At 38.6% G+C, this 26797-nt stretch overlaps 1 protein-coding gene across 1 annotated transcript in view; it reads right to left on the bottom strand.

Annotated features, from left to right (window-relative positions):
- Positions 1-401: 401 nt before the first annotated feature.
- LOC107324272 (amine oxidase [flavin-containing] B) overlaps positions 402-26797 on the bottom strand; it is a 48037-nt gene continuing 21641 nt past the window's right edge. Inside the window, exons 4-15 of the mRNA XM_015884159.2 lie at positions 21548-21652; positions 20473-20564; positions 17499-17640; positions 16033-16182; positions 15195-15354; positions 13754-13850; positions 12918-12971; positions 8614-8671; positions 7539-7636; positions 6601-6712; positions 5447-5509; positions 402-5036 (exon numbers count right to left, since the gene is read on the bottom strand). Coding sequence (XP_015739645.1) covers positions 4881-5036; positions 5447-5509; positions 6601-6712; positions 7539-7636; positions 8614-8671; positions 12918-12971; positions 13754-13850; positions 15195-15354; positions 16033-16182; positions 17499-17640; positions 20473-20564; positions 21548-21652 — 1287 coding nt within the window. The 3' untranslated portion in view covers positions 402-4880. The remainder of the gene's footprint in view (positions 5037-5446; positions 5510-6600; positions 6713-7538; positions 7637-8613; positions 8672-12917; positions 12972-13753; positions 13851-15194; positions 15355-16032; positions 16183-17498; positions 17641-20472; positions 20565-21547; positions 21653-26797) is intronic.

Below are 26797 nucleotides of genomic sequence, written 5' to 3'. Positions count from 1 at the left end.
TTCTCCTGTACTCACAGACTACCTCTCCCTAGCACCAACACAGAGCTGGGGGATGAAATGATGCCATTGTTTTAAGCCTCTCTTTTCTTCCACTTATTTATTTGCACTTACACCACACAGTATTTGGCATAAGGACTGATTCTTCCAATGTTCAGATGGAGACACCCTGAATCCACACCTATAGCAACAAAAAAAACCAACAAAAAACCTCTGAACTGTGAGACAGCTGGCTACCTATAAGTCAGGAAGAACTGCAGCCAAATGTCCTTCTCTGTCTTTACAGAGAGAAGTTAAAGTTTGAGTACGAAACGTGAAATGTTGTGTCACTAAGTAATACCCACCATCACAGCCAAATCTACAGGGAGGCTCTGGGTCTGCAAAAGAAAAGCCTGAAACATTAATGTGACATGACGATATTTATTGATTCCAATTAAGGTTAAAAAACAAAACAAAAAAAGTTTCACAGCTGTCAGATAAAAATATCTGCAGAGCCTGATGAAAACGGAACTTAAGAAGGAAACCAAGGGAGACAGTCACCACAGAGGCACTTGAGAAAATGCTACAGTTATAAAAGGCACAGACTCATCACGCACACAGCATACATATTCCTGCAAAGCAAAGTCACTTTGTTTCTTTTTTTTTCCAAAACACGGAGGCAAGCATCACTTCACATCGACCTGTACATGGTCACAAGAGACACACTAGAAGCAGCGGTCTATGACAGAGCCTAAACAATTTCACTGTACAGATGCTTTAAAAGCAAGCCTGTTTTGGCCATCTCATTTTTATCTCTATTTAAGAATGGATGGTTAGATCAAGGTGATCTTAAGGTGGAGAAGTGAGAGAGAACATGAATCTATTTAAACACAGGTCAGGTTTATTCATGAGCATTTGTAATCTGCAATTTAAGTGGGTTTGCTTCTTGCCTGAGAGCACTGGCAGATTTGTTGTCATTTAATTCTTGGTCCCTTTTGCATCCAAGTACTTCTGCAGCACACACAATTCCTTCTTCCTCAGAAACATTTTTCTTTTATGTCTCAAAAATGTATACATATATATTATAAATTTTGGACATCTGTAAAATCTACCTAAGAGAGAAATAGTCCCACTGAGGAAAGAGGGAAATTATTTTAATGGAAACTCCTGGCTTCTCCAGCAGGTCCCGGATTCCAGTCATGGACACTGCTTAGACATATACTTAAAGGTGATTAATGTCTTTGTCTTATTGACAGCACATATGCTAATTGCAATGAAGATTTCCATTGAGAAGAAAAATGTGCTAGTTAAAGGAAAGACAAGGGGCTACCTCAGACTGTTCACTTCCTAGTTAGTATTGAACAGCCTGTACAATTAATTTCCAAGAACTTTGGCTAACACAGATTTTTATGCCACAACTTGATGTTCTGTGCAGTAAGCAGTTACTATTACAACAGTCAACAAGAAAGTAAACTTTTTTTTTCATTTTTTTTCTTCTTTTTTTATATCAAACACTACAGACCCTTAGAATATATACAATTACACAAATTGGTTTGTAAGAGATGAATACAGTTATTTCCATGGGTGTGCCTATAATGCATCTTACTAAGCTGGTAAACTCCTAGAACCTTCATGGTTAGCAGATTTCTCAACAAATGTGTTAACAAGTTAAGAATATAGCATAACACCATTGGCTGCCTGTTAAACCAGACACAATCCCTCACTCTGATGGTCGGCATGAAAGAACTTTCAAGTGTAAGCTAGTGCTATCTGTTCCCTCTATCCATGCAGAAGCAGCTTAATTCTCTACCTGTATTTCTCATCACTGATTTTTCTTGTCATGCTGACAATACACAATCTGCCACATTCATTTTATGTGAAAGACGTTAAGGAAACAACAGCAAACACTACTTATTACACAGTGGCAACAAGTTCCACAGCACAGTAGGAGGACATGGCTATGGAGACAAAGAGACCAGTCTAATACTTAGGTAGGCTGGGAGGAAGAAGTCAAAGACTTTGCAGTGCTAATACATATGCAGCAAATCAGACTTCCTGGCTCTGTAAGTATTGGCTAGAAACCTCATGGGATCCAAGCTTACGATTTCATGTCAATCCATCTGAAATGCTTTGTGGTTTCTTTTGTTGTTGCTTTGTTTTTTGTATCTGTGTTTCATTTTAAAACTAAGAATGAGAAAGTTTTATATCTATCTATCTATATGTATATATTTAATGACCAACCTCATGAAAAGCTTTTGTTGTTGCATAATTCAGTTCAAACTAAACCTAAATTTGTTTTTTTTTCCTTGAGTTTTCTGCTTTTTCTGCTCCTGTAGCACAGAGCAATTTCTTGTTAGATGAGAAAAAATGTGACATTCAGGAGAAAAAAGAAAAACACAAATTTTGCACACAAATAAAAACAGTTTGGCCTCATTAATCTCATAGATTTGTTCCCCTTTCCAGACATACAGAGTATTTCTAGGGCAGAAACAAGACTTGAACTCCAGTGTTGGCCGTGAAATGATCTGCAAAGATAGCGTTTCTTTATATGTTAAGTATGTGTTCCACATCCTACACTTAGAAATATTAGCCAAGACTTCAAGAACGTCTTCCCAGATTTAGGTTCCTATACTAATTTTCAACCTAATAACCATCTGAGTTGCAAAAGCTCACTCAGCTCCCATTCAGCTCTGGGTTTCTAATTCATTTCATAAATAATTCACAGAGAAAGAAAGCCCGTGCAGAAATAAACTGTGGTAGGCAAATGTCCTAGCCAATTAAAGCTTGGTGCAATACAATGACAAAGGCCATATGTACAGTGCTGCACTGTTCTTCTGACTTAAAGATCTTTATGTCTGAAAAGTTCCCTCATGTACTTTAAAAGGCTGTTACGAGGATATTCATTTGTGATAAAATCCAAGCTGCTGCTACAAGAAGATTTTTAACTGGCACATCAAGATAAAAAGAATGAAACCTATGAGCCAGAAACCAATGCACTGCTCACAAATATTACAGTTTTATAAGTAGCTCTGTCGATTTCCATGGGACTATTTGGAGTGCAAAGTACTACACAGCACAAGCAAGGACATCAGATGCTGGCCCAGAAAGTCTTCATGAGACTGATGGTAAATTTCCTCTACTGTCTACTCATTCCCCTTTGCTGAATATATCATTATACTTCATATTTCTCTTCACGGCTTTTTACTGAAATGCAATTAGACTTTTGTTTTTTTAATTTATTTTATTACTATTATTATTTAATATTTTTGCAAATAGATTACCACTGATTGAAGGCAGGAGTGCAGCAAATGGACTCAGAAGAATTCAATTTTTCTCATGCACAGTGCCAAATCCTTTTCCTAGTTATACCTCTGACTTCCTCTTTTGTCATGCGCAGATGTTAAACAGTAGAAATACTGAGCTGGCAGTTTGGCATCTAAAGTACTGCTGGGGTTGGTGGGTTTGTTTCTTTTCTGGCTTTTTTCCCCCACTTGTTTCCCACCCTTCTTCCCCCTTTTCTTGTTTTGCATTGTTTGAATGGTACCAAGCCAGGAAGGGCAGAAGTACTAGTATGTGACTGTCTTACCCATGGTTCCCTTTGATCTTTGCATCATTTAGATCCCTGATTAGTCACCAGCAGCATGCAGTCAGTACAACACTGCACAGCAGGAAGAAGTGGAAGTGCTAATCACGTCAACGTGGTTGTTAGGAGAGACTGGAACTCTGAATCAGCTGAGCAGTGTTCAGCACAAAGCAGTGCTGAGGGACAGATAAGGGTATTATTTGTTATGTTAACGCTACATTTATGAACCCATTGTGCCCTACTAGGCAAGAGCTACCCTCAAGGTGTTCGGAGTATAAATTTAAGTAGGTGAAGGAAAGGAGGGAGATAAGAAAAAGTGGTGAAAGTGTTGTATGGATGGCTCTACAGCTTTCAGGGGTAAGCAGAAGTTAAGCTGTTCTCTTGCTATCTTGCAGTTCCCTTTAGGAAGCTGAAAAGGTAGGGGAGGCTTGGGGTCAGAAATATGTCAGATGGTAACAAAGGTTCAAAATGCTTTGTCTGTATTAACACATTTAACTTTAAGCCCCTGGTTCACACTCAAGCCCAACAGCCTGATCAGACATGCTGCTCACGTCACCAGAGTTTGTCTGGAGCCTGAAATTTATCTCCATTGCAAAAGGCAGTAGAAGCATTCTCCTTCAACTTACTGTAGGACAATGACACCATTGGAAATACTAACAACCCAAAGCCACACTTGCATAGCTGGGATGGATGCACTTAGACCAACATCTGAACAGGTGGTCTGACTTCTTGTTTAAGGACTAGCTAGGTTCTGACATTTGAGAGAGAAAAAAAAAAAAAAAAGAAAATCACTAAAAGGATTCTCACCAAAAATTTGCATTCACTAATCAATTTTTCTTAAAGCTACGGATTTCTTTTCTCAGTCTACCTCAAAGGAAGGCAGAAGTGGCTTTTTGTTGGTTGTTTTTTTTTGTGTTTTTTTATTTTTTTTTTAAACTAAAGATGGGAGTGCCAAGAAGACTCATAATTTGGGGCCTGATATATGTGTAAAAATTACTGGAAATCTTATCAAAACAGGTATTATCAAGGCATTTTGTCACCTGTGTTCTGAGATCTGGATGAAAATCTCAAGGTGATAATTCTTTGCAAGGTTTCCTAGAAATTCAACAACAAAAAAATTACAGCTAGAAGGAGGCCTGAACTCAAGGGGCTCTTTTTGAATATGCATCCCCTTCATTTACCCTCCCCTCTGGAGTCTTCTCTCTACTGTTTTCTCCTCTTCCCTAGTCCTGACCTGTCTTTGGAGGCAGGGAAGTACATGCCAAAAAAACCTCAGAGAAAAAGAAAACTGTGAGTGTGAGGCTTTGCACTGGCATATTTTTCAGTTTCGAACCAGAAGTCCCTTTCTGTAGGCAAGTAACCCTGCAGCAGCCACAGAGGTGAAGAAAGTGGAAAACCCAATCAGCTTTAGTAGTCCTGGTACAGATGGCAAGTTTCTCTCCCAAAAGGTGGTTGTGATAGGCAAAGCTGGAACATCCTGAGGAAAGAAAACATCCATTACCAACACAACATCTCCACAGTTAAAGGCAGGACACATATAAAAAGATTGTTGAGCAGAAATAGAACTGGGCTGAAGCCATTCATTTTATTAAGAAGTGCAGACTATGAAAGTTTTCTACTCAGTTAGAAGGATTAGAAAGAGGTACATGAAAAAGATTAATTGACCAGTTAAGAAGTGCAATTCTCTCTGATGTTTCACAATTGTCGGATGGATGACTTTTCCTAGTTTCTCTTACATTCCTGTTAGAGAAGGGCAGTTTTGTTAAGTAAGAAAAGATTATTGTGGCTTTGGTTTACAAAGCTTAAAAAAAGCCACTTTTTTTTCCCCTCCTCATTCACAGTACCAAAGATAAAATAATAACCCATTTAATCCACATAAAAACTTACAATCGATTCAGGTTCTGGCTTCCAAATTTCAGTGTCTGGGATTTTCCTCATAGCAAACAGTACCTGAAAGTAAATAGCATTTCCTAGTAAGCACCACTTGTTCTTTGAAGGGGAAAAAGGCTGGCTTTCCATGTTTGTTTTAAAATAACTTGATTAAGACAACAACTCAGAACATAAAACCCCGTATATTCAATTTTTTAAAGAAGTAATCTTTTCACAAAGTATTTCTGGGGAGGACAAATACTTAATAAGACACCCTTCTTAATAGAAAACAGAAAATGTAACAGAAGAAATTCTCACTGTTTAGTTGCTCCATGTCAGATACCAGAACTTGGTTAGTCTTACGTGACTAAGGTAATATGAAAATGACTAAGAGTTAAGTATACACTCACAGCAAAGTGAGGTGTGCATACACAGCTACAACAAGAGTAAACAATATAGTCATGTGTGGCTTGTTTTGTAAATATTACCATGATGTAGGCAGAGGAACACAATCCTGTAATGAAATATACCACTTGCAGCCAGAAAAAAAAGTAAGATTAAAAAGGAAACCTTCACAATGAAAAAGTAACAATTCATTGCATAAGAGACACCGGATACAAATAGGAAAGCAAAGATTGTCTGAATTGAGAGTAATAAAAGACAGCAAGATGAACTGCTACAGTAAAATGAAATGGAGGCAGTGATATTAATGTTTTTCTTATTCCAGTCACTTGTAGATTTAACAAGATTTGCTGTGTTTAACAATAGTCTTTTCTTCTAGACAAGATTCAGGAATGCTGTCAACTTTTCAATAAAATAGAGTGAGAAACATCCCTGTACTGGATTTTAAACTTATTTTCCCTTCACAAGTAATTGAGGGAGTGAAAAACATCACATTTTTACTGATCAAGCTCACTTGCCAATTTCTCTGCTACCATCTGTGGAGGTTGCGCTGCAATGGATATTCTTAAAGAGGTCATGAAACACAATGGGTGTTTTCAAAGAGCCTTTCCTAAACATTCCAAGTCTAATGTTTCTTCATTCTTTTTGCAGTCTATCCTCTTTTTCATAATGTCTAAAAATGTTAATACTTGGGTCCCCCTTTGCCTCCAACCAGAATATATTTCAAAGACTACTTGACAGCATCCCCAGCTTTGGGCCTGTGCCTCTACCTCTCTGGCTGCTCTTTCTCCAGCCTGTATGGCCCCTTCCATGTATCCACTCCATTCTGTGGCAGTCTCAGTGCCAGCAAAGTAGATCCTGCCAATGGGCTGCCGAAGAATCCTTGAGAGAGAAGAAGCAATAAATCACATCAGCCATATCAGATAAGACAACAGAATCTTTGGGTTAATATTATAATAATAAATTTGTTTTAAATAGGAGTTACTTAGAGATATTAACTTTGAGTGAGTTGAGCTGGATGGGTAGTTGGCATTGCAAGGCGTTTCTTAAGGTAAAAAAATCAGCATTCGTGTTTTCTAAACTTTTACACTGCAGCTCTTGCAGTGCTATTTCTAGATGTGAATTTAGTGCTTGTGTAGATGTAAAAGACAATTAGTTTGAGATGAAACTTTTTATATCTCATGATTTTATCCAGTGTCTTAAATACCAGGGCTTCACTTCGCAGTGCAGCATTCTGAAATATATTTGGAACTGTCCAAAGAAATGACTAGAATGTCATTGTTGATATGAATTAACTCTCCACAAGTATTTACAAAACACCAGCTAAAGATGTTCTGGAAATGGTAACAATGATTTCAAATACCTAACGTCTGTTTTGTAAACAGATGCTGAAAACTTCCTGGTTCGCTTCCAAAAATCTACTCAGTTGCGTTCACCAAATAACAAAAAGGTGGAAAAAGAAATAACAAAAAACAAACAAACAAAACAAAAAAAATCCCACACAACAAACCCCAATGATACTGTACTCATCCATCATAAAGCCCAACTGAGACAAGCGGAAGGTTATAAGATCTGTGTAAAATATTCTCTAGCAAACTCAAAGGTTTATACCAACAGAGTGACAGAGGATTTATGACCCTTCCCGAGATTATTTATTAACTTGGTCTTATCTTGCTACTCTGAAGCCCACTATAAATAGACACTGTACCTTCCATACTGAGTCATTACGCCTGGTGGGAAGTAGGCTGTGTAGCAGCCTCCAGAATACTGCTCTTCACACCAGTTCTTCTCTTCATAATGCACTGGCTGTAAAACAGACATTAATTCACTCAAGGAAAGGATAAAGTCACAGAGAAGCTAATAAGAGAACGGAGGAGACAGCAGTGAAAATAGCTTATGATTTGTTGCACGACAATGCCTGACAAGATGAGCACATTTAACAAGTCTGTTAATGCAGTATGGATCAGACACAATAAATCTTAATTTTAGACACTGCTAGCTGTTTTAAAAAATAGCAAATCTTACCACCGCAGAAGATAATCCTCTTAAACTGTCAATGTAAATTTATGCTCTCAGCACAGATTTATGCTTTGACCCATGAAAAGCAAAATTAACCTCTGGTATAAACTGGTGTAATATTTGTAATGTGTATGTTGGATACAAACACTGTTAAAAAATGCTAAGTATGGTACTTGTATGGTTTGACGTACAGTATCACTGTGTTTAAAATGATGTAATCTTGAGATTGGTGTCTACAACATTTAACTAATGTAAAATTGCCCTTAAAGAATATCAGGCTTTGATCACATAACCTAAGTCAGAGATGACACAAATCCAATCAGTTATTTACCATTACAGAAAAGAGAAAGGAAAGCAAAGACAAAAAGAAAAGTACGTGTAGTAGTGAATCTTAGCAACCAGTAAGAGAGAAGAAACATTGTGGTTAACATGGATTAAGAATGGAATCTCAGAACTGTTGATATTTATGGTGGTAAACACAATGAATCCCACCCTCAGCAATGCAGAGAATGAGAATATATTTGTCCTTTTAACTGCTTCATGACATTATGAAGCAGTATTTGTATCCTCTCTGTCAAGTACAACACAACACTTGCTGTAACATACTCTCCATTTCTCTACAGAGAGCAGCGAAATCGCCGGTGTCATGTGCCACTTCCCAATAGTGCTGCACCCCAGAGCACTGCTGCATTCCAGTCTCATTCTGCCCTTCCCAATTGCAACAATACTGATGAAAGATACCAAGATTTAGATTGTGTGCTTACATGTAAAGCTTCCTCTGATCCCAAAACTTTGGCATAGAGCTCACATAGCCTCGTCTTCCTGCAAGAGAAAAACAACAAAAGGCTTCTGTGTAAGAAAAGAGAAAGCCCCTAAAATGTTCCAGTTTTAAGATAGTAAGTATAAGTATTTGCTCAAACTTGAGGTTCCACTTTTGGGATCTATTCTAGTTGCTTAGACTCTGGAGCAGATCACTTTACAAATATATTTCACTCAATAAACTTCTGGGCTGCATAAATGCCAGTTTTACCAGCAGTTATGCAAGCTGTTCCTTTAAGATAACTCTAGCAGGCCAAGTTCATATATTACCCAAAGGTCCTCTAGGCTGTCAGATAAAAAAAAAAAAAGAAGTAAGGGATTGCTCTTTTTTTCTTGGCACGTAGTCCAAGATGAAATTTGTTCTTACAAAGATGCAGGTATTGATAGCCTGAGGCTCTCAGAGAACAGTTCTTTATTTCTGTATCTATAAAATCTCCTCCTGTTTTAGTTTATGAGCCTATAAATCCATGAATATAGTTCATTCTGTAGCAAGCCCCAAGTGCAATTACGTTTGTTCTTATAAGTTTTTGGGTCTTACATTTAGCTGCACTGCACCAATTCTCAAAAAGAAGAATATTGAGATGAAATAATAGTTAAGCTGTTATGAAAATCAGACAAACACACAACACTGAAAAGGTGTTTACTTCTGGAAGCAAACCCTATGCTCCACAGAAAGCCACTTGGACCACAAGTCACAGCAATGCAGCAGCCCCAGCTACATAACTGCATGGATCCCATTTCCAACCCTATGAGATTATGAGAAAATCCTATTGATAGTGCCCTAGGATACGGCCCAGCTATACCCATAGGCAGCTGAACTCAAGGAATACTATAAGAAGAGAACAAGAAAAAGAAGAGGAAGGCCTGAAGGCCCTTGAAGAAGGTGTCCTTCTGTGCAGGCTGGGGTAGAGCTGTGGGCCTAGGGCATTGTTGCTGCTGGGAGGCAATGAGCCTAGTGGTAGTAGACGAAAGGGAAGCAACCCCTTCCTGAAAGTCCTGGACAGAAGCAGGAGCACAGAGTGATTGGATAGAGGGCCGAGAGAGCTGCAGAATCAAAATACGAACATCTCCTTGCAGTCAGGGATTCAGCAACAGCTATAATGAAAGATACCAGTTCCTCTGCCTCTCACACTCCAAGTGAAGTGACCACCATGCCCTACATTCCACTAGCACCTCTGCAGTGTCTCAACCAAACAAAGCCATTTTAACAGCAGGATCCAGCAAAGGCCCTCTCTTAGGGTCTGCTCACCACTTCTAACAAATGTCTACTGGGCTCCTGCTTGCAGGGTAGGTCAATAACACTGCAAGGCTCCAGTGAGCATTGCTCAGGGACCCATCTGCTTCTGTTCCTTCCAGCACCATGATGATGATGAGGAGCAGCCCTCAAGATCCACATGTGCCCTGCCCCTTTCCCACATGTGACTTATAGACCCTCCTGGGAGCCCAGTAATGGCAGAGCAGAAGGTGGTAGGGTTGCTCAGGTATGGACAAGATGTTGCAACTTCACTGCTGTTTGCCAACCACATTGCAAACACACATAAAGTTAGTTAAAGATAGCTGCATAAGAGAGAATATGAAGTTGCAGGTCCAGGGCATCTTCAGACTATGAAGAAACATTCACCTTGGAAGGAATTATTTATCAGTAACATGGTATTCAAAAGAAAATAAAAACCACCACAAAACAATGCACAGAAAAGTAGTTTCTGAAGGGCTGCAATGTAGCAACAGTAATCTGTCACTGAGATAATTCTCCCTAATAAGAGTAATCCCTACAGATGCACTGGCCTATCTGTACCATCTGTCTCCTTTGTCTCTGAATAGTTCAAATAAATTCTTATTTATGAATTTACTGCTAATGCTTGTATGTAACATATGGAATATGTAGCAAGTAAAATCCTTATTTCTTGGCTTTGGACTCAGCTGTGAAATTGCCACCAGCACTAAATAAGAGGAATGTTAGCAGTGGAGCTGCCTAGGTAGGATCCCATCAAGAGTGACACAATGATTTCTTCCTCCAGTGAAGATGAAGTGCACGTGCAGACACACTCCTTGCTCTGGCCTCTTATCCCATGACTACATGATACCTCTGTTGCATAGCTGTGAAAAGAAGGGTAAAACCTAATGCTATTATTACTCATTGGCACCCAGCCCAGGAACACCAGCTGAAAGGCAGTGGTGGGTTTCACACCTTACATCTGGCTTAAACTGTAAAGCATTTCCCACACCCTCCCACCACTGATGTTTGCAGCCATGATTTAGGATAGCTGCCACAGACACCACATCCCACTTCTCACATCCCAAAATCTGACTCTCTTGATCCTGTGACAAAGCTGGAGCGCAGCTATTGCTCATAGTATCTGTGTATATCATATATAGAATCATTAAGAGTGGAGAAGACCTCTAAGATCATCTAGTCCTAACATCCACCTATCACCAATATTACCCACTAAACCATGTCCCTCAGTGCCACATCCACACGTTTCTCAAACACCTCCAGGGACAGTGACTTCACCATCTTCCTGGGCAGCCTGTGCCATTGCCTCACCACTCTTCTAGAGAATTTTTTCCTAATATCCAACCTGAATCTCCCCTGGGGCAAATTAAGGCCTTGACCTCTCATCATATTGCTGTTACTTGGGAAAAGAGACTGACCCCTACTTCACTATAACCTTCTTTCAAGTGCTTCAGCGATAAAATCTCCCCTGAGCCTCATCTTCTCCAGACTGAACAATCCCAGTTCCTTCAGCTGCTCTCCATAAGACTTATGCACCAAAACATCATAAACTCTATCTAAATAACAAAAACCATTTGCACTTTGCCTTCTCCTGGACCTTGGTTTCCAGTGGAAGAAGACTTGCCCTGATGTGCAGGGGAGAAGCTGCAGTCCCAGGAGGCTCCTGCCTGGACTGCTGTGACCAGGACCACAGGGGTCAGAGAGGCACCCTTGGTTCCTGCACCAGTGTGTATCTACCAACCTACACACGTTTCATGACCATTCTTAACTGAAACAAATTCCTTTCTTCGGTTGTGTCTTATACATCACTAGAATAGCTGTTCACAGAAATAGAACTTGTTCTCAGGTATTGCAAGTGCTCAGTAATATCTCATAGGCTGACACAGTGTAAGATGTCATTTGACGTTTATGATGACTGAAAACGCTGGGCATGCTGGATTTCAGAATAACTACGCTACTTCTATCCTCCAAAGCCTGAGTCCATTGCTGCCAAGATGAAGGGAGCCTGTGGTTCCAGGCTGTCACTTCAAAAGACTGGGATACTAACAGCCCCAGCTAGACTCATTATCCACAGACTACCTGCGAAGCCAATTTAACATGACTACATCTCCTCTAGTTAGGCTAGCCATTACCCTAAAAATATTTGCTTATTTGGATATGGTATTCCTTGTGGCATGCTTAAAATACAAATACATTTTCACTGTGTCAAAATAAAGCTCATTTCCACAGTCTACACGTAGCTTTTAATTTAATCGGATCCTGTGAATCAGTTTAATGGAAAAAAAAAAAAAAAAAAAAAAAAAAAAAAGTTCATTATTCTGTAAATTCTATTTTCATAATAGACAAAAGAGCAGTTCTGTATGAACACATTTGTTTTCAAGACAGTAAAAAAGACCTTCATCTGTGCCTGAAGGGCATTTTTGCCTGCAGCTGTGGGAGGAGAAGTAGAGGCAGCTTTTTGACCTCTTCATGATCCTAAGGTCTTGTTCACAGCAGATACAGAATCATCAGGGTTCAGCAACAGATGCTGAAAGAACCCACCAGAATGACGAGCAAAATCAAGCACAGTGGACAGACCTATCCCTTCTGACAAGCTTTGAAAGAGCTCAGAGCAATTGCAGGAAGCTAGACGGGCAGCAGTGGAGGATGAAGCTGCCCTAGATCCTTCCCAGTAAGCACAGCAGGATATATGCACTACTTCATAGCCAGCAGCTTACAGCAGTTCTTCTGCTGGGGACATGCAACCAGAGCAGTCCTGCTGGAGGCTGAGAACCAGTTCCAGGGTGTTTCCAAACAGAAGAGATTGGTTGCCACATCAGATACCACTTCAGATGAGGGCCCCACAGAATTCCCTCAAAAAAACAAATAAGAGAAATTCTTCTCTAAAGTGACACTTCTGCCTATTGCCACAAGGTTACACGGCCTCCTTCCAATCTGGGAACAACTTCTTGCTCTGGTTGTTTATGACAAAAGTTGGACTCTGAACCCAATCAAATTTCCAACACTTGCACTCACCTTTCTTCTTTTGTGAGATTGGTCAGTCTTCTGCACTTTCGAGCAAGAATGAAACTGTAAAAAAAGGCAGACCAAAAAACAATTTGTTTCCATTATGTCATTACGTTTCCTGCATTACTGAAAATACCCAAACTTTTGGATGAGATGATGTGATCAGTAATATTAGCTTTTGGGCCGCTATCCAAAATATCCGTTTCACCTCATATAATGATTTGTGCTTTACTCACTATGGATGGAACTCAGAGGTTGTAATATCTGTGTGAGCTGTTTCCCAGTAGCCTAAATTTTATACAGCAGTGCATGCAGTGTATAATAACAACAGCGGAAATCTGAGATTGATCGGGAAATCAGTAACTCTTTAAGATTGATCTGCCCGATTTAAAATCAAAATAACACAGTGTTAGAGAACAAATTTCCATTTAAAGAGCTGCAAGTTTGGGGGGAGCAAAACATTTGGAGAAAACATTGAATTAGTGCATTCATTCCCTTTGTTCTTCCTCCTTTCTTTCTGCTTCACTTTTATACATTGCGACATGACAAGGCAAAATATGACAGGCACAAAAAGAAAAGAAACAGTATTTCCTATTTTAAAATTTGCTAATAAATCCCAATGAGAATTTTACTGAAAGTAAGACTCACAGAAAATATTCACCATATACTGAGATCCAGTCCTTTAATTATCACAGAATCCTAGGATATCCATAGTTGGAAAAAACCCACAGAGATCAAGGAGCCTATTTTATCAAAGCATTCAAAAGCAGGAGATTATATATTTCAGTTGTTGTTTCTAAGACAAAATAAAAAGGCATGAAGTGGACATCTTTTCTGTCTCTTACCCTATTATAGCAGGAAAGCTGCCATCAGGTTTAGTATCGTCAAGTGTTAAACTAATTGCTGCATCCTCATCTTCAATCATCATGGTACCACAATACCCTGTAAGCACAAGGGGGAAAAGAAGATAGGACCCATGCATTTGAACACAGCAGTGAGCTTATGAGATGCTGGGAAATACTCAAAATTCATCTAGAAAAAGCCCTAAACAACCTGATCTAAATTCAGACTAACTGACGTCCAGAGTTCCCTCCCAAACCATACAGTTCTCTGATTCTTCCATTCTAATACAAGGATATATGAAAATGAGGGAAAGGAGAAAGAAAAACAAACAACAACACAAAACATGCAGTGACTAAAACCAGCACACACCCCTTGCTGACCTGCAAGGCAGATCACAATGACTCATGGAAGTGCTAGATACTATCTAAAAGGGATATGCCAACAATTAACAATTTTTGGAAGTGTCATTGAAAAAAAAGCCAATAAAACAATCTTCTACTCTTGAATTCATGTTATAAAAATAAATTATTCTGCAATCCAGTTAGTAAGGTTGCACAGAAATTTCAGAGAAACAGATTGTTCTCAAATACTGAGGGTATTCAAATGCCCCTAGCACAATTGTTTCTATATGTGACATTTATGCCAGACCTGGAAGAAGATCTTTGTACACTGCTTTGAAAATGCAGGTGTTCTCAAAAGAATAATCAGAAGAAAAAGAGTATGAAAACTATGGATTCTACCAGGAAATTGAGTCATCTCTTGCTAATCCATTCCAAAACCTAATGGCCAAAATATGTCAAAATCCAGAACTGTTAAAATCATTCACAGAGATGAAGGGTGTGTGACATTTCTAGACAAGTACAAATGGAGACTCATAACCACTGAAGATAAATGAGTGCTTCTTACAGAACAGTTTGTCTGAGAGTAAGCCGTAAAAGAAATCTGAGGAATCAGAACATAAAGGGAGCAGGTAGGGATGTCTGTGGGAAGATACTCTAAGTGAATGTTGCCCAGTGCATCCAGAAGGCAGAGGTTTTGCAGGCTGATAATTGATGAGGTAAGACCGCTCTCCAACATATATCACTTGTACCTTTAGATTGTCATACAAGTGGGAGAGACTCATCTCACAACTGTGAATCTCATAAATCTGAAGGAAAAAAAGAGAGGACAACAAAGAACAACCAAAGTACTAAGCAACAGGCAAGAGTGCACTTTGCTTTCCCCCTCACACCTACTCTTCTTTTTCTTCTCCCACCTACTCTCTTTTCTGAACCTCTTTTCCTCAAATTTCTCAAGCAGGGAAAGGCAAAAATGGTATAGAAGTGTATGAAATTTCCTAAGACCCATAATTCACTAAACTCAAAGCCTACTCTGCTACCATGTACCTTTTCCCTCTCTTTGTCACAACTATTACTACTATTCCCTTTAGTTAAAACATTATACCCTTCTTCCTCCAGAAGGTTTCCTTATAGTACACAATGCACTTGATGACTGAACCCATTGGGATTCGGTTGATGAGCTGGTTTCTCATTGGGGGCAAAGGTGGGTTGAAATGAATCTTCAAACCAAGAACTGGAGGAATGGCACTGATCACATATTTGCCCTGGAAAAGAAATTATACATAAGCCCAATACATTCTCCACTGCTTCATCTTAAATATTGCTCTAATGATCTCAGCAGACTTCTAGAGAGGTTGCACGGTTTATCTTTCAAAAGCAATTTTGGCATTTAGCATAAGAATTGTGAAATCGAACCCTCACAAAATCCTGGTTGCTAAAACAACAAACAAGCATTATATAAACAGCCATCTGTTCCAATGATGGGCAGCTGCTCTTTTCCCAGCTCCTGAAAAAATCTAGTGGAGAGATTTTCTACATTACAAGAGTTTGTTGGTCTTCCCATCTGGTCTCTTTTCTTACAACTTCGAAGCCAAGACGGAAATGCATTCATAGGGAGTTTATTACCAAGCTACATTGCTGTGTTCACTCTACCACTGCCTGTTAATTGTGAAGGTAACAGAACACAAAGAAGAGATGCTTGTGAGGAAGGAATTTCAATATAAACTTTTCTTTTTAGATACCACTTTAAAGCTCTGTCAGTGATTACGATTATTCAGGGACAACCAGAAAATATGACTTCCTGTCATAATCATTTCAGTCTTGTTTTTGTTTTGTTTTGTTTTGTTTTGTTTTACAGGATTTTGGAGGAATCACAAAGGAAAACTAAAATTTTCTAGTTGTCCAAACAAAAATGGTTGCTTAGATGTAAGAGGTTTCATCACCTCATATAATTCATGATCCAAGGTTTCCACTACAACATTTTCTCCCGACTGGTCAATGCGGATTACTGGTTTCTTCAGCTTCACTCGGCCTCCCAAGCGTTCCATTATTTTCTCACTGATCTGTCCAGAGCCTCCAACAAACTTCCTCTCCTGAAACACAGAAAACAACACAGCAAAGAGAAATCAGCAGAGCAGTGCCTGTAAAGACTGTATGTATCATGACAAGTCTTTACCTTGGGATTCAAAGCAAACTCTATTCTTCTGTTGTTACCAAACCTTTTTAAGTAAGTGTAGCAGTTTCACTTGGAAAATGTCTCCACATTACTTTCCCTTTCAGTGAACTTCTGCACCTCCCATGTTTGACTACCAGCCAAAATTAGAAGTATCAGTAATGTCATGAGAAAAACTTACTCTCATGCAGTCTCCAAATGGATTCCACAGATATGTGTAAATAAGCAACATTTCCTATAAGGACTAAAATTTTTAAATCTCTCTCTGAGTTCAGTCTCTTCACTGCTTAAGTCTGTGCAAGAGAAGTAGGAACCCTGATTTACCTAATAACAAAGTAAAAGTAATGAAATAGCTCACACCAAAAATGTATCCTGCAGTATGTAATCTAACTTAACTTAAAAAAAAACAAAAAAACACACCTCAAACACACTGGAGAATACAAATAATATTTTATGGTAAGTATTTATAATCAAATTATCTACAATTACTGTTGTATCTACAATCTGTGCATATCTACCAATGTATTTTAATGTGCTGTAATGAATTCTTTGTATTTTTATCTTTAGGTATTTATTTATGACTAAGTAACTTTTCTAAAAATACAGTTGTTTCTAACATACTAAGTAAAAATTAGCAGTTTTAAGGTACAAGACCTTTAATAGAATCTTCACTTTCTTGAAATGCAGAAGTAGCACCGATGTAACAGTTTACAGTAATTTTAGAGCAACACTATACTTCAGAATATGTGTTCATTTTCATCAGACTGATTTTGAAATCTTTACAGCCTTAATCCTTGAAAGCTTGTGTTTTCAGGAACTGAGCTCTTGGCTACAATTTCAGTATCCATTTGGAGTACTCTACACACTCCTGCAGTAAGCATTCCCATCCTCATGAAGTAGTTCTGAAGTGGTAAGGCTTGCTTCATCCCCACGACATTTTAAACTAAATAAACAATGTGTTCTGACCAGAGCCCAAAAAAAAAAAAGAGATGGAGTCAGGGACTGCTATAAATGTACTGATCCCTAGGTCAATGACTTCAGCACACAGCCTTCAACACAAGTTTTGCAAGACTCTGATTACTGTGTAAATGCATGCAACTAGTGCTGTTGCTATTGTGCTATTGGTCAAAGTCAGGGGTGTATTGTCTTGCCCCCGAACTTAACTATACATAAGCAGAAGAATGGAACTTAAAGGAAGGTCCATCAACAGCTGCAGAAGGTGATGGTTCACAGTACCTGCCCTCCATTGGTTGTTGAGAAAATCCTGGCTGTCCCCCCACACTGCTTCACATACCACAAAAACCAGAGGGCGGACACCTCATGGGGTTCAGAAGTGACATCCACATTTACAAACAGAGTTGCAAAACTCTTGGCAGCCCTGCAGCAAAGACAAGAAAGTACATTGCTTTAAAAACTGAAGATGTTGATCTTGCTCATTAGTTGGGGAGATAATGACTTTGTCAACTTCTTCCACTGGAGCTGAAGGCAAAGAATTCCTTGATTTCAGTTGAAAGAGGAAACAATAGCAATTGGGTGTATGGAATCCTGTAAAAAAACATTAATCAAATACTGCTGTATTCCAGCAAAATTAGGAAACATAACGTAATTAGGAAAGCTAACGGCACTTTAGGCTAATAATACAAAATCAGCTTGCCATCCCAGACTTGGGATTATGGGAAGAAAGCTTTCCTGTCTTCACTGGACAGCAAAGCCATTGTGTCCTCTCAGTTCCTGGCTTATATCAAACAGCTGCTGTCTGTTTGCACTTGTGGAATGCCTGTCCCTCAAGCACACAGCATACGGATTATTCAACATTTGCCATTTAAAAAGGTTAGGTATCTTGGATGTTAATTATCTAAGGTCTCTAGTTAGTCAGCACTCCCCCACACTGTTCTCTTCAGCTGTGCTTGGGGAAGCTGCTGCAGCAGGAACACACCAAGGAAAGAAATATAAGGAGGAAGCCATAAAAGAAGCCTCAGTATATATAGACTCAGGCAAATGTCTGCCAGAAAAAATAAAAGAGAGTTTTGGTTGTGCAGTTCAGTATTTCAAATAGTGGTCTGGTACCCAGCGGTGATGAACACAGAAGTGGAAAAGTGGTCTGCGGCTGAAGGATTGCTGCTTTATGTCCTGTTGCTGGTAACTTTCATTACTGGAATAAGTGAAATGGCTGCACAAAATGGGGATTACTGTATAAAATCCTACAACATTTTGGCATGCTCTAAGACAGTCAATTAAGGCTCATTCCTCCTGCTAAAACTAAATACATCTATCCTCATTCAGAGAAAGATTTTAAAATGACATTTAAAACAGGACCACAAGACCCTTAGCTTAACTGCACCAGGAACAAAACTGACTGGGTGTCTAAATGCACTTCACATGCTAAGCACCAGATAATCAGTGATCACCAAAGCCAGCAACGAATCCACTTTCAGTTGAACCTTTTTCAGCCTTCTAACTTCCAAAACAATAAAAAATAAAAACAAACAACAGAAATGCATAATTCAAACATACTATTCCAAACTCAGTTGCAGTTCTACGTAGAAGAACAAGTCTCCTATCCCTGCTAAAAATGCACACAGCCCTGCTGAAGTGAAAAGCTAACCCACTTTCTGAAATGAGTGTATTCTGGCTTCATTATTGACTGCTAAAAAATAATAATGAAAATATTTATCATTTTCATCTGTGTAAACACATACTGTAAAATATGATCAGCTCTGAAAGATGTTTTGTTTAATGGGAGAATTAGTGTATGTGTTTACTAATATCTCATAGGCAGAAGCTATTAGGCAGTAGTTAAATCCTCATAATTTCTGCTGCCTTTTCCCATTGCTTTTCAGTATTTCAGTTCCCCAGTTTCCTCTGGTGTTTTACCTAGAAATGGCAGTATGATTTCAGCCAAGAGCACACAGGGCACTTCCAGCATATGAGACCAGCCGAAAGCAAATCTGTATGGTCTGTTGGATGAGAGGAAATAGTAGAAGGTTACCCTTCTGGATCACTACCTTTCAGAGTGGGAAGTTTCTAAAGCATGTTATCCAAATCTGGGCAAATCAAGCTGAGATGCACAAATAAAATCTGAAAAGCATCTTGGAATTAAGGGAGCCTGTCAGTCATGCCAATACTGAAGTAAAATGTCAAGACTTATTCCATCACAGGGTTTGAAAAATTATGATTGTAGAGCTACCAGATATTGACTACCAGCTTGTGGTGTTCTGATAACTTGAGTAATTCCTTATCAAAAAAGAGGTTAAGGTGGCCAGCAGGATGAACAGCATGTATTTCTATTTTGCTTAACCAAATATGGATGGTGGCACAAATGAGAAAGGCTTTCCATACATGCATGCACAATTATAACTCTTGTTGCAAATGAAAACGAAATGACCAGAACACTGAAAGTTATGGACTACAGTCTGTTGTTGATTTACAAGATCAAGTTAACCTCTGAGGGCTGGCTGAAACCATAAAAATGCTCCCCAGATACCACTGGCAGTGTCAGGCTTTTTCACTAGGTTGTTCAGACTCCCTGCAGCAGAGTGTGGGGTGCTTAGTAATTCTGAAGCTGTTGCTGTTGAAATCAATCTCCTTTCCAGCAAGGAAGAATTAATGTATTTTTGTTTCAGTGTGAAGAAAAACAATGAAACTGCTCTTGAATGGCAAGCAAAGAAAAATTATTTTGATGTATACATAAAAAAAAAGGAAGCACTCATTCTCAGTTTTTCCCTGGGTGGTATATAGTGCAGTGGTTAAACAACAGAGTGATGGGTGTTAGACTGATTTAGTGCCATTCCAAGACAAACGTTATTCTTACAGTACTTTGGTAAAATCTGCTGGTCCAGTACAGAATAAAGGTAGGCTCTTCCATCAAAGGTGTGATTCAGAAACCTGCTGTAGCCAGAGCATTTTTCAAGAATAGTCAAACACATTTTGACATATATCAGATGAAAGTACTACCCATGCGTTCAGAGGTAATCCCTTACACAAAATCCACTTTCCTTATACCTTTATATCGGCCTAAAAAGCTATGGAAATATGCTGTCTATGCTGATAGGTGTTGCAGTCTATCATAAAAATATTTTCTTCTCTTATTTCCTTAAAAAGGCTGTATTAAAGTGGCAATTGTATCTGAAAAGTAGTAGTGCCTATTTGTATCTCTACAGTATATAAACATAAGTTTTTAAAACTACTTCCATACTGAAGAGTTTCTTACTTTGTCCAGCAAATTTTATCTATGAAATCTTGCATAGTCATTCTGTCCCATTCTTCTGCATGTGGAGCCTTCCATGGGGCTTCGTTGGGAATCTAAGGTAACATAAAACAGGGTTCATCAGCAAATGAATGAATGTCAGAAGAAAAAGACAAAAAAAAGTGAACTCATTGCTTTCAGGTTAAAATAAGGAAATCTGGAGCTTTGTTTAGGTCTATTTTCATAATAACTTATATGTAGTGTTTTAATATTCATTTTCAATAATTCATTCTGAATGAGTTATTTTCAGAAGAAATACTGACCATTTTGGGTTAGAATTAAAAGTTTAGGCAAAAAAAAGGAAAGAATTAACATTATAAGCTGAATGACTGCATGAAAGAGAAATATGTAAGACAGGAGGTATGGAACAGAACTTCAGCTTTATTGCTAATATTTGCAACATCACCAATATAATCTCATCCTTATATGATTACTCAGCTTGCAAATTCCTGACAGGTATTATCATGAACTTAATAGAAGATGCCTTGAGGGTAGTATTTTTTAATGTATTCTTGTAAGATTTAACAACAAAGACTAATTTTAGAGTTAAGAGCTAGAACATAAAGCATAGTACTGAGGGATGACTCTGGTTTATTCTGTGTGTCTCTTGTTCATCTACACAAGTTACAGTCATGTCTTTTCAAAACTGTGTAACTAAATGGAAATTGTGAACTACTGGTAACAAGCTAAAGTGGTTGGGTTGAACTTGAGTTTGGAGAAGGATATATGTTACAGGTCAACAAGTCTCTTAAAATGCTTATTCCTCAGTCAAAATGCTAAATCACAAGCATAAACATGGATGCCTGCATATAAAAAACCGCAAAGGTATGACTGTAGACAGGCTCAGCAGCACAGCTTTCAGAATGAATTTGCCAGGATGCCATTTACGTGTGTTTTCTGACTACCAGTGTGGAGCAAAATACACATACCAAAATAATGCTGCTCCTGCCAGCACTACACACATCCAAGCTAGAGCAGCTTTGCCTATCTGCATCCTGGTTCAATTTTCACTTTACCCCTCTGATCCCTCATGACATACCTCCTTTCCCATTTCATCCATTGTCCTCCACAGGTTGTTGTAGTCCAGGTAGGCCAATGGATTCCACAGAGGAGGGAATGCACCTTTAAAGGGGTAAGATTTACCCTACAAGATGATAAAAACAAACAAACAAACAATAAGCTCATAAAAACTAAAATTAAATCATAATCACAGCTTCTATCTGCAGGAAACCACACTAAATGGTTGAATGTTCATGAAAAGAACACACAAATTTAAGCACTGAGGCACTAAGGTCAGTCCAAAAATGAGACAGAACAGTATTGCTCAACTGAGATGAGAAACTGGCTGTTTCTGAAAACAAGAAACACATGTTGCATATTTTCCTAAGTGCTCATGAAAAGGCTGAATTGGTAATTGCATTTAATATTTTTTTTTCTTTCAAAATCAGACCAAAGCAGCTGTGATGAGCTCTATCAAGCACTAAAATCATAGCTCAGAGACGTTCCTGGAATAAACTGATTTTAGCTGGTAGAAAACGTAGCATTTAATAGCAAAACCACCATTCCTCTCATTCAACAACTACACGTCTGGTAATATATACATTCTGGAGAGTGATAGCATGGCCAATACCAAAGTCCCAGTTCCACAATTACACACTTGATAGTTAGATTTTATAAATTTAGCCCCTTCTATGAATTCAGAAGGTCCAACATAATTAAGGGCAGAATATGACAGGTAATTGGTAGAGCTACTTCATTTATGAGGGATTTCCCTGGCTGACTATAGGTATGGCAACATAATAGTTTCAAAAAGTCACAAAGAATTGCTCATTAGCGTTATATGGTTACTCATTTCTTCATAACATATCTGGACTCTAATGAACAAATGAATAATAAAGATCGTATTATGTGCCTCAGTTGATATTTCGAAACTTATTACATATTTAAGGTGACTGCATTTATATGATTGTCAACTGGCAGAAGTACCAACTTCTAAGAGATACTTGATACAGTGCCACATCAACTGATCACTAAAAAAAGATTTATTTGGTCTTCAAGAGAAACGCTGCATCATCATCAAATATTTAGAACAAGGTAGAAATGAAAAGACAAGGCTGTATCTCATTGATGATAGCACCCAATAACCACAAGCATGAAGAAGGGTCAAGCTAGGTTTGATTTAGCCTCTTTACCTGAAAGAAGGCAGTCATTCAAAACCACAGGTATTGCAAACACCAAAAGAGACAGTAGAAGAGCAGAAAGGGATCTTGAGAGACTAAAAGAACTTGGTCTAGAAATAACAAAATCAGATAAAACCTTGGAAACTGCTGGCTTATAACTCTGAGGGCTTCTAATTCAAGGAGGAAGAAGCTTAGAAAGTAGAAATTTTGAAAACCCAGGGATAAGAGTAAAAGCAAATTAGAAATCTGTTAAAACAAACAAAAACCAACCAACAAACAAAACTACAAAAAGCCCCAATACAGATTAGAAGAAGAAGAAATTAGTTTTTCACTGAGCCTTTGTGAGACTCTAATGGAATCCTTCTAAGAAACACCAAGATAAGGAAAGTCAGGAAGAAAGCAAGGAGTAAGAAGAAAGAAATTCATTCTTTGTTACAGTGGCGTGTGACGAAGTAACTGCAAAACAGCAACAGCGTTTTGCAAGGCTTTTGAAGAGAGACTATGGTTTGTAACATGCCAAAATGTCAGTATAAAAAAAGTTTTCCATCAGCAGTTTTGTTGCAGTTGGAGGTGATTCTCAGACATGAGGAAGAAATACAAAGGTACAAAACATCTCACTTTCAGTCTAAGAATGAACATTACAGAATGCATTCAGAAACACCACAGAAAACGTCAGGTAAGATGTTTTCATTCAAAGAGGAATGAAAGTGCATCTCTACAGTTTTCGTATTTGGTCATATAAAAATACACTACTCCACAATAATGGAAGATATATTCCCGTAGATAAAGACCGTGAATAGTAGTGAGTTTATCCTTCACTTTGTTCTGAAATGGACACTTTGACACCATTACAAGATCTCTGAATGTGAACTTAATTTGAACTGGGCCGCACTCTCATGGTCTATCGCCAAGAGGCATCATAAGGGAAGAGCAATAGGTCACTGAGTAAGTAATCTCCTGTCCCAGCTTGTAAAATCTGAACCCTGTTGCTAATTACCTTTTAGCTTTTTGGTGCACATAAAAATTAAACAGCAGCCAGCAGTCAGCTGTGCTGTGCTTTGTTCTGAGCACTGGAGGTGGGATACTTCTTATAAGTGTTTAAAAAAAAAAAAAAAAAAAAAGAGTGTATCCATCTGGTTTTTAGTTCCTACCATTTCCCAGATTGAAACTTATGAAATATGTATACCGCTATGCTTGAGAAAACCAGGACAGCATCAGAATGGGTTATTCCAATTATTGATTTTGTTCTGAGCTTCCTGCCCTGCCACAGGCAATCCTAACTGAGTTATCCCCTCTGAGTTAATTCAAGTCTTACAAATTCCCTATGGTGTTTCTTCATGAGTGCACGGCTAAGAGACACATAAAACATATCTTTGTTTTAGTATTCTTCTATTTCACTGCATTTGAGCTGTAGAAAGGGAAAAGTTGGCTATACTTCTTGTGTAGAAATCTGGGGTGACAAGTCTCATAAAGCACAAAAACAAATCCCAACCTGGAAAAATAAAAAAAATCACAAAAGAGAGGGAGTCTACTGTAAAAGCTTTATTTATTGGGTCCTAAGGCATTATCTAAGGTTTGATTCTTATTTCCTATACAGACAAAATTCCAGGTGCTGTATGTCAGAATTCTGTTTGCAAGGAGACTGCAAGATCAGGATCTATACAGAAACAAAAATAGCAGCACTACAGAAAAATTACTTACAGCTCTGAGTATTTTCAAAAAAACTAATACAGTTTGGTTCTATGGAGGAATTTGTCCTTTTGCAAATACAACAAGCATTTTTATATTTAAGCCATACTTACTGGTGCTGCATAATCTCCAAAGAAAAACAAGAAATGTAGATAAAAGTATGCCTGAAAATGCACAAAGCATTTACTTTTCAAATGTTTTTAATACCTAAATCAGAGCAGTATACTGCAATAATAACCACCCCTTCTGATCATTCAATACAATATTTTTACATCACAATTGTAATAATGCTCAGAAGTATTTCTTACCTATTTTTTCTTCATTTTTATTTTTATTTTTTTTCAAGGGAGGAAGAGCAGGAGTGCACTCAATTGTATTTAATAGAGAGCATGTATGGTCCTTAGAAACTGATTCATAATGCCACTTGCAATGCTTCCAACATCAGCATTGACAGCTGGAGGACTACCTGCTATTGTACAGGTCACTTGCTGCTTGAAAAGACTGTTGCTGCAGCATGAGCTAAAGGATACTGGAGAAGTTGAAACTAGAGAGAGTAAATTGAATGAAGGAACTCAGTTGTCTCAGCAATAAACAATCAGGGAAACAAGGAGTCTAACTTAAAACAATAGAACTATTACAATTCCCAACATATTTTTTCATTCATGTTTTGAAGAATGTCATGTCATGAGGGAGGCCTCAGGGGTCCCACACACTTTCCCTTGGAAGAGTGGCAGTGAGGGAATGGTTAGGGAAAAAGAGACAATGCTTTGCCAGTAAGTGTCACCCATATCTCACTGCACATTGGGATATCAGAAGACTGACTGCTTTTGCAGGCACAATTCACACCCCTTCGTGCTCCTCTCAATGTTACGTGCTTAGGGGAGCCTCAGCGGTGTTCAATATCACAACCTACGGCTCCTTGTATGGGTTTTATAGCTGGTAGAAGCATCTTTCAAATACAGTCAGCTTTCATTGTAAGAAACAAGACCCTGTGATGCAATCTCTGCATCCATGAATAAGCACAGATATTTCCTCAGCTAAGCCCTCCAAACCACAGAGTAGCAGCTTCTAACTTCACCAGGATGCCACTCTGCATCTTAATTCACAGTTACATTGCTTTGCGGGCATACAGTGCCCTCTGCTGATCTGCAAGCATGGGTACATCACTCACCTTGTACTCAATTTAAAATCCCAGAAACCTCATTTGTATGAAGCACCAAAACAGCCCCTTTTCCCAGCTAACAGCAATAGGGCAAGAGGTAATGGCCCCCAGTTATGCCAAGGGAAGTCGAGGCTGGATATTAGGGGAAAGTTTCTTCTCAGGAAGAGCAGTGATGCAGTGGCACAGGCTGCCCAGGGAGGTGGTACAGTCACCATCCCTGGAGGTATTCAAGAGCCATGTGGATGTGGCACTGAGGGACGTGGGCAGTGGACAGGGTGTGATAGGCTGGTGCTTGGACTAGGTGACCTTGAAGGTCTTTTCCAACCATAATGATTGTATGATTCTAAGATACAAATTCTTGAGGAAAATGAGAAATAGCAAGAAGTTGCATCAAGCTGGAACTCAGTACCTGCCTCTCATATTCATCTTCTCACTTGCTATACTGTGGAAAACTGTCCACCTCGTTTTCATTTTATCTATGACATCTAATAATATGTGCCTTTGGTATTCAGCATTCCATGTAATCATAGTTTTCAGGAAAACATGGCAACTAGTTAGACAAAATGATATGTCTAGCAGCTGAGAAAGCTAAGTAAGCATACAGAGAGAATTGAGACAGTAAAGTCTTTTCTTGAGAACCTGTCTTGCTTGTAAGTTCAACTGGTTACTGTGCTGACAGTTGTCATAAAACAATACAAAGATTAGAAAATACAAATGCTGTGAAAGAAAATCTAGGTAACTAATGATGCAAACCAACAGTATTTATGATATGCCAAAATACCTTCTAGTCATATTTCAGTACTCAGTTTGGGATCAAAAGCTTTGGATGCTGAAGCATTTTGTGCTTCATACACACTGGCCTGAAACATGCATCTTGAAAAAGAAAAAAAAGCTAAGTGGGAACAATTTGTTTCCAGTGTGTTATAGATGTAAAGTTCATCTCCACTCCACCGCTACATCAGTCACACAAAAGCTGAGATACATGTCTTAGCTGAAAAAAAGCAGAATGAGACAAAATATAACACTAAAGTATTTAAAGAAGCTTGAGGTTCCTCTATGAATTTAAAAGTGAATATAACTTCTTGACCCAAGCAGTTGAGAAAAGAGTTGACTAAGTCTCCTTCCGACTAAAACCAGATTTTTTATTTAGAGATATTAAGGAACACCTTTACGGTGTACAGGTATCTTATGAAGCAAAGAGTTCAAGGGACTGCAGTTCTAAATATCACCTGAAACTGGGGCTCCAAGTGGCTTTTCC

The sequence above is a fragment of the Coturnix japonica genome, chromosome 1, assembly GCF_001577835.2.
Source record: "Coturnix japonica isolate 7356 chromosome 1, Coturnix japonica 2.1, whole genome shotgun sequence".
Taxonomy (NCBI): Eukaryota; Metazoa; Chordata; class Aves; order Galliformes; family Phasianidae; genus Coturnix; species Coturnix japonica.
Note: the sequence above shows the minus strand (reverse complement) of the source record. Positions and strands in the feature narration are given on the sequence as shown.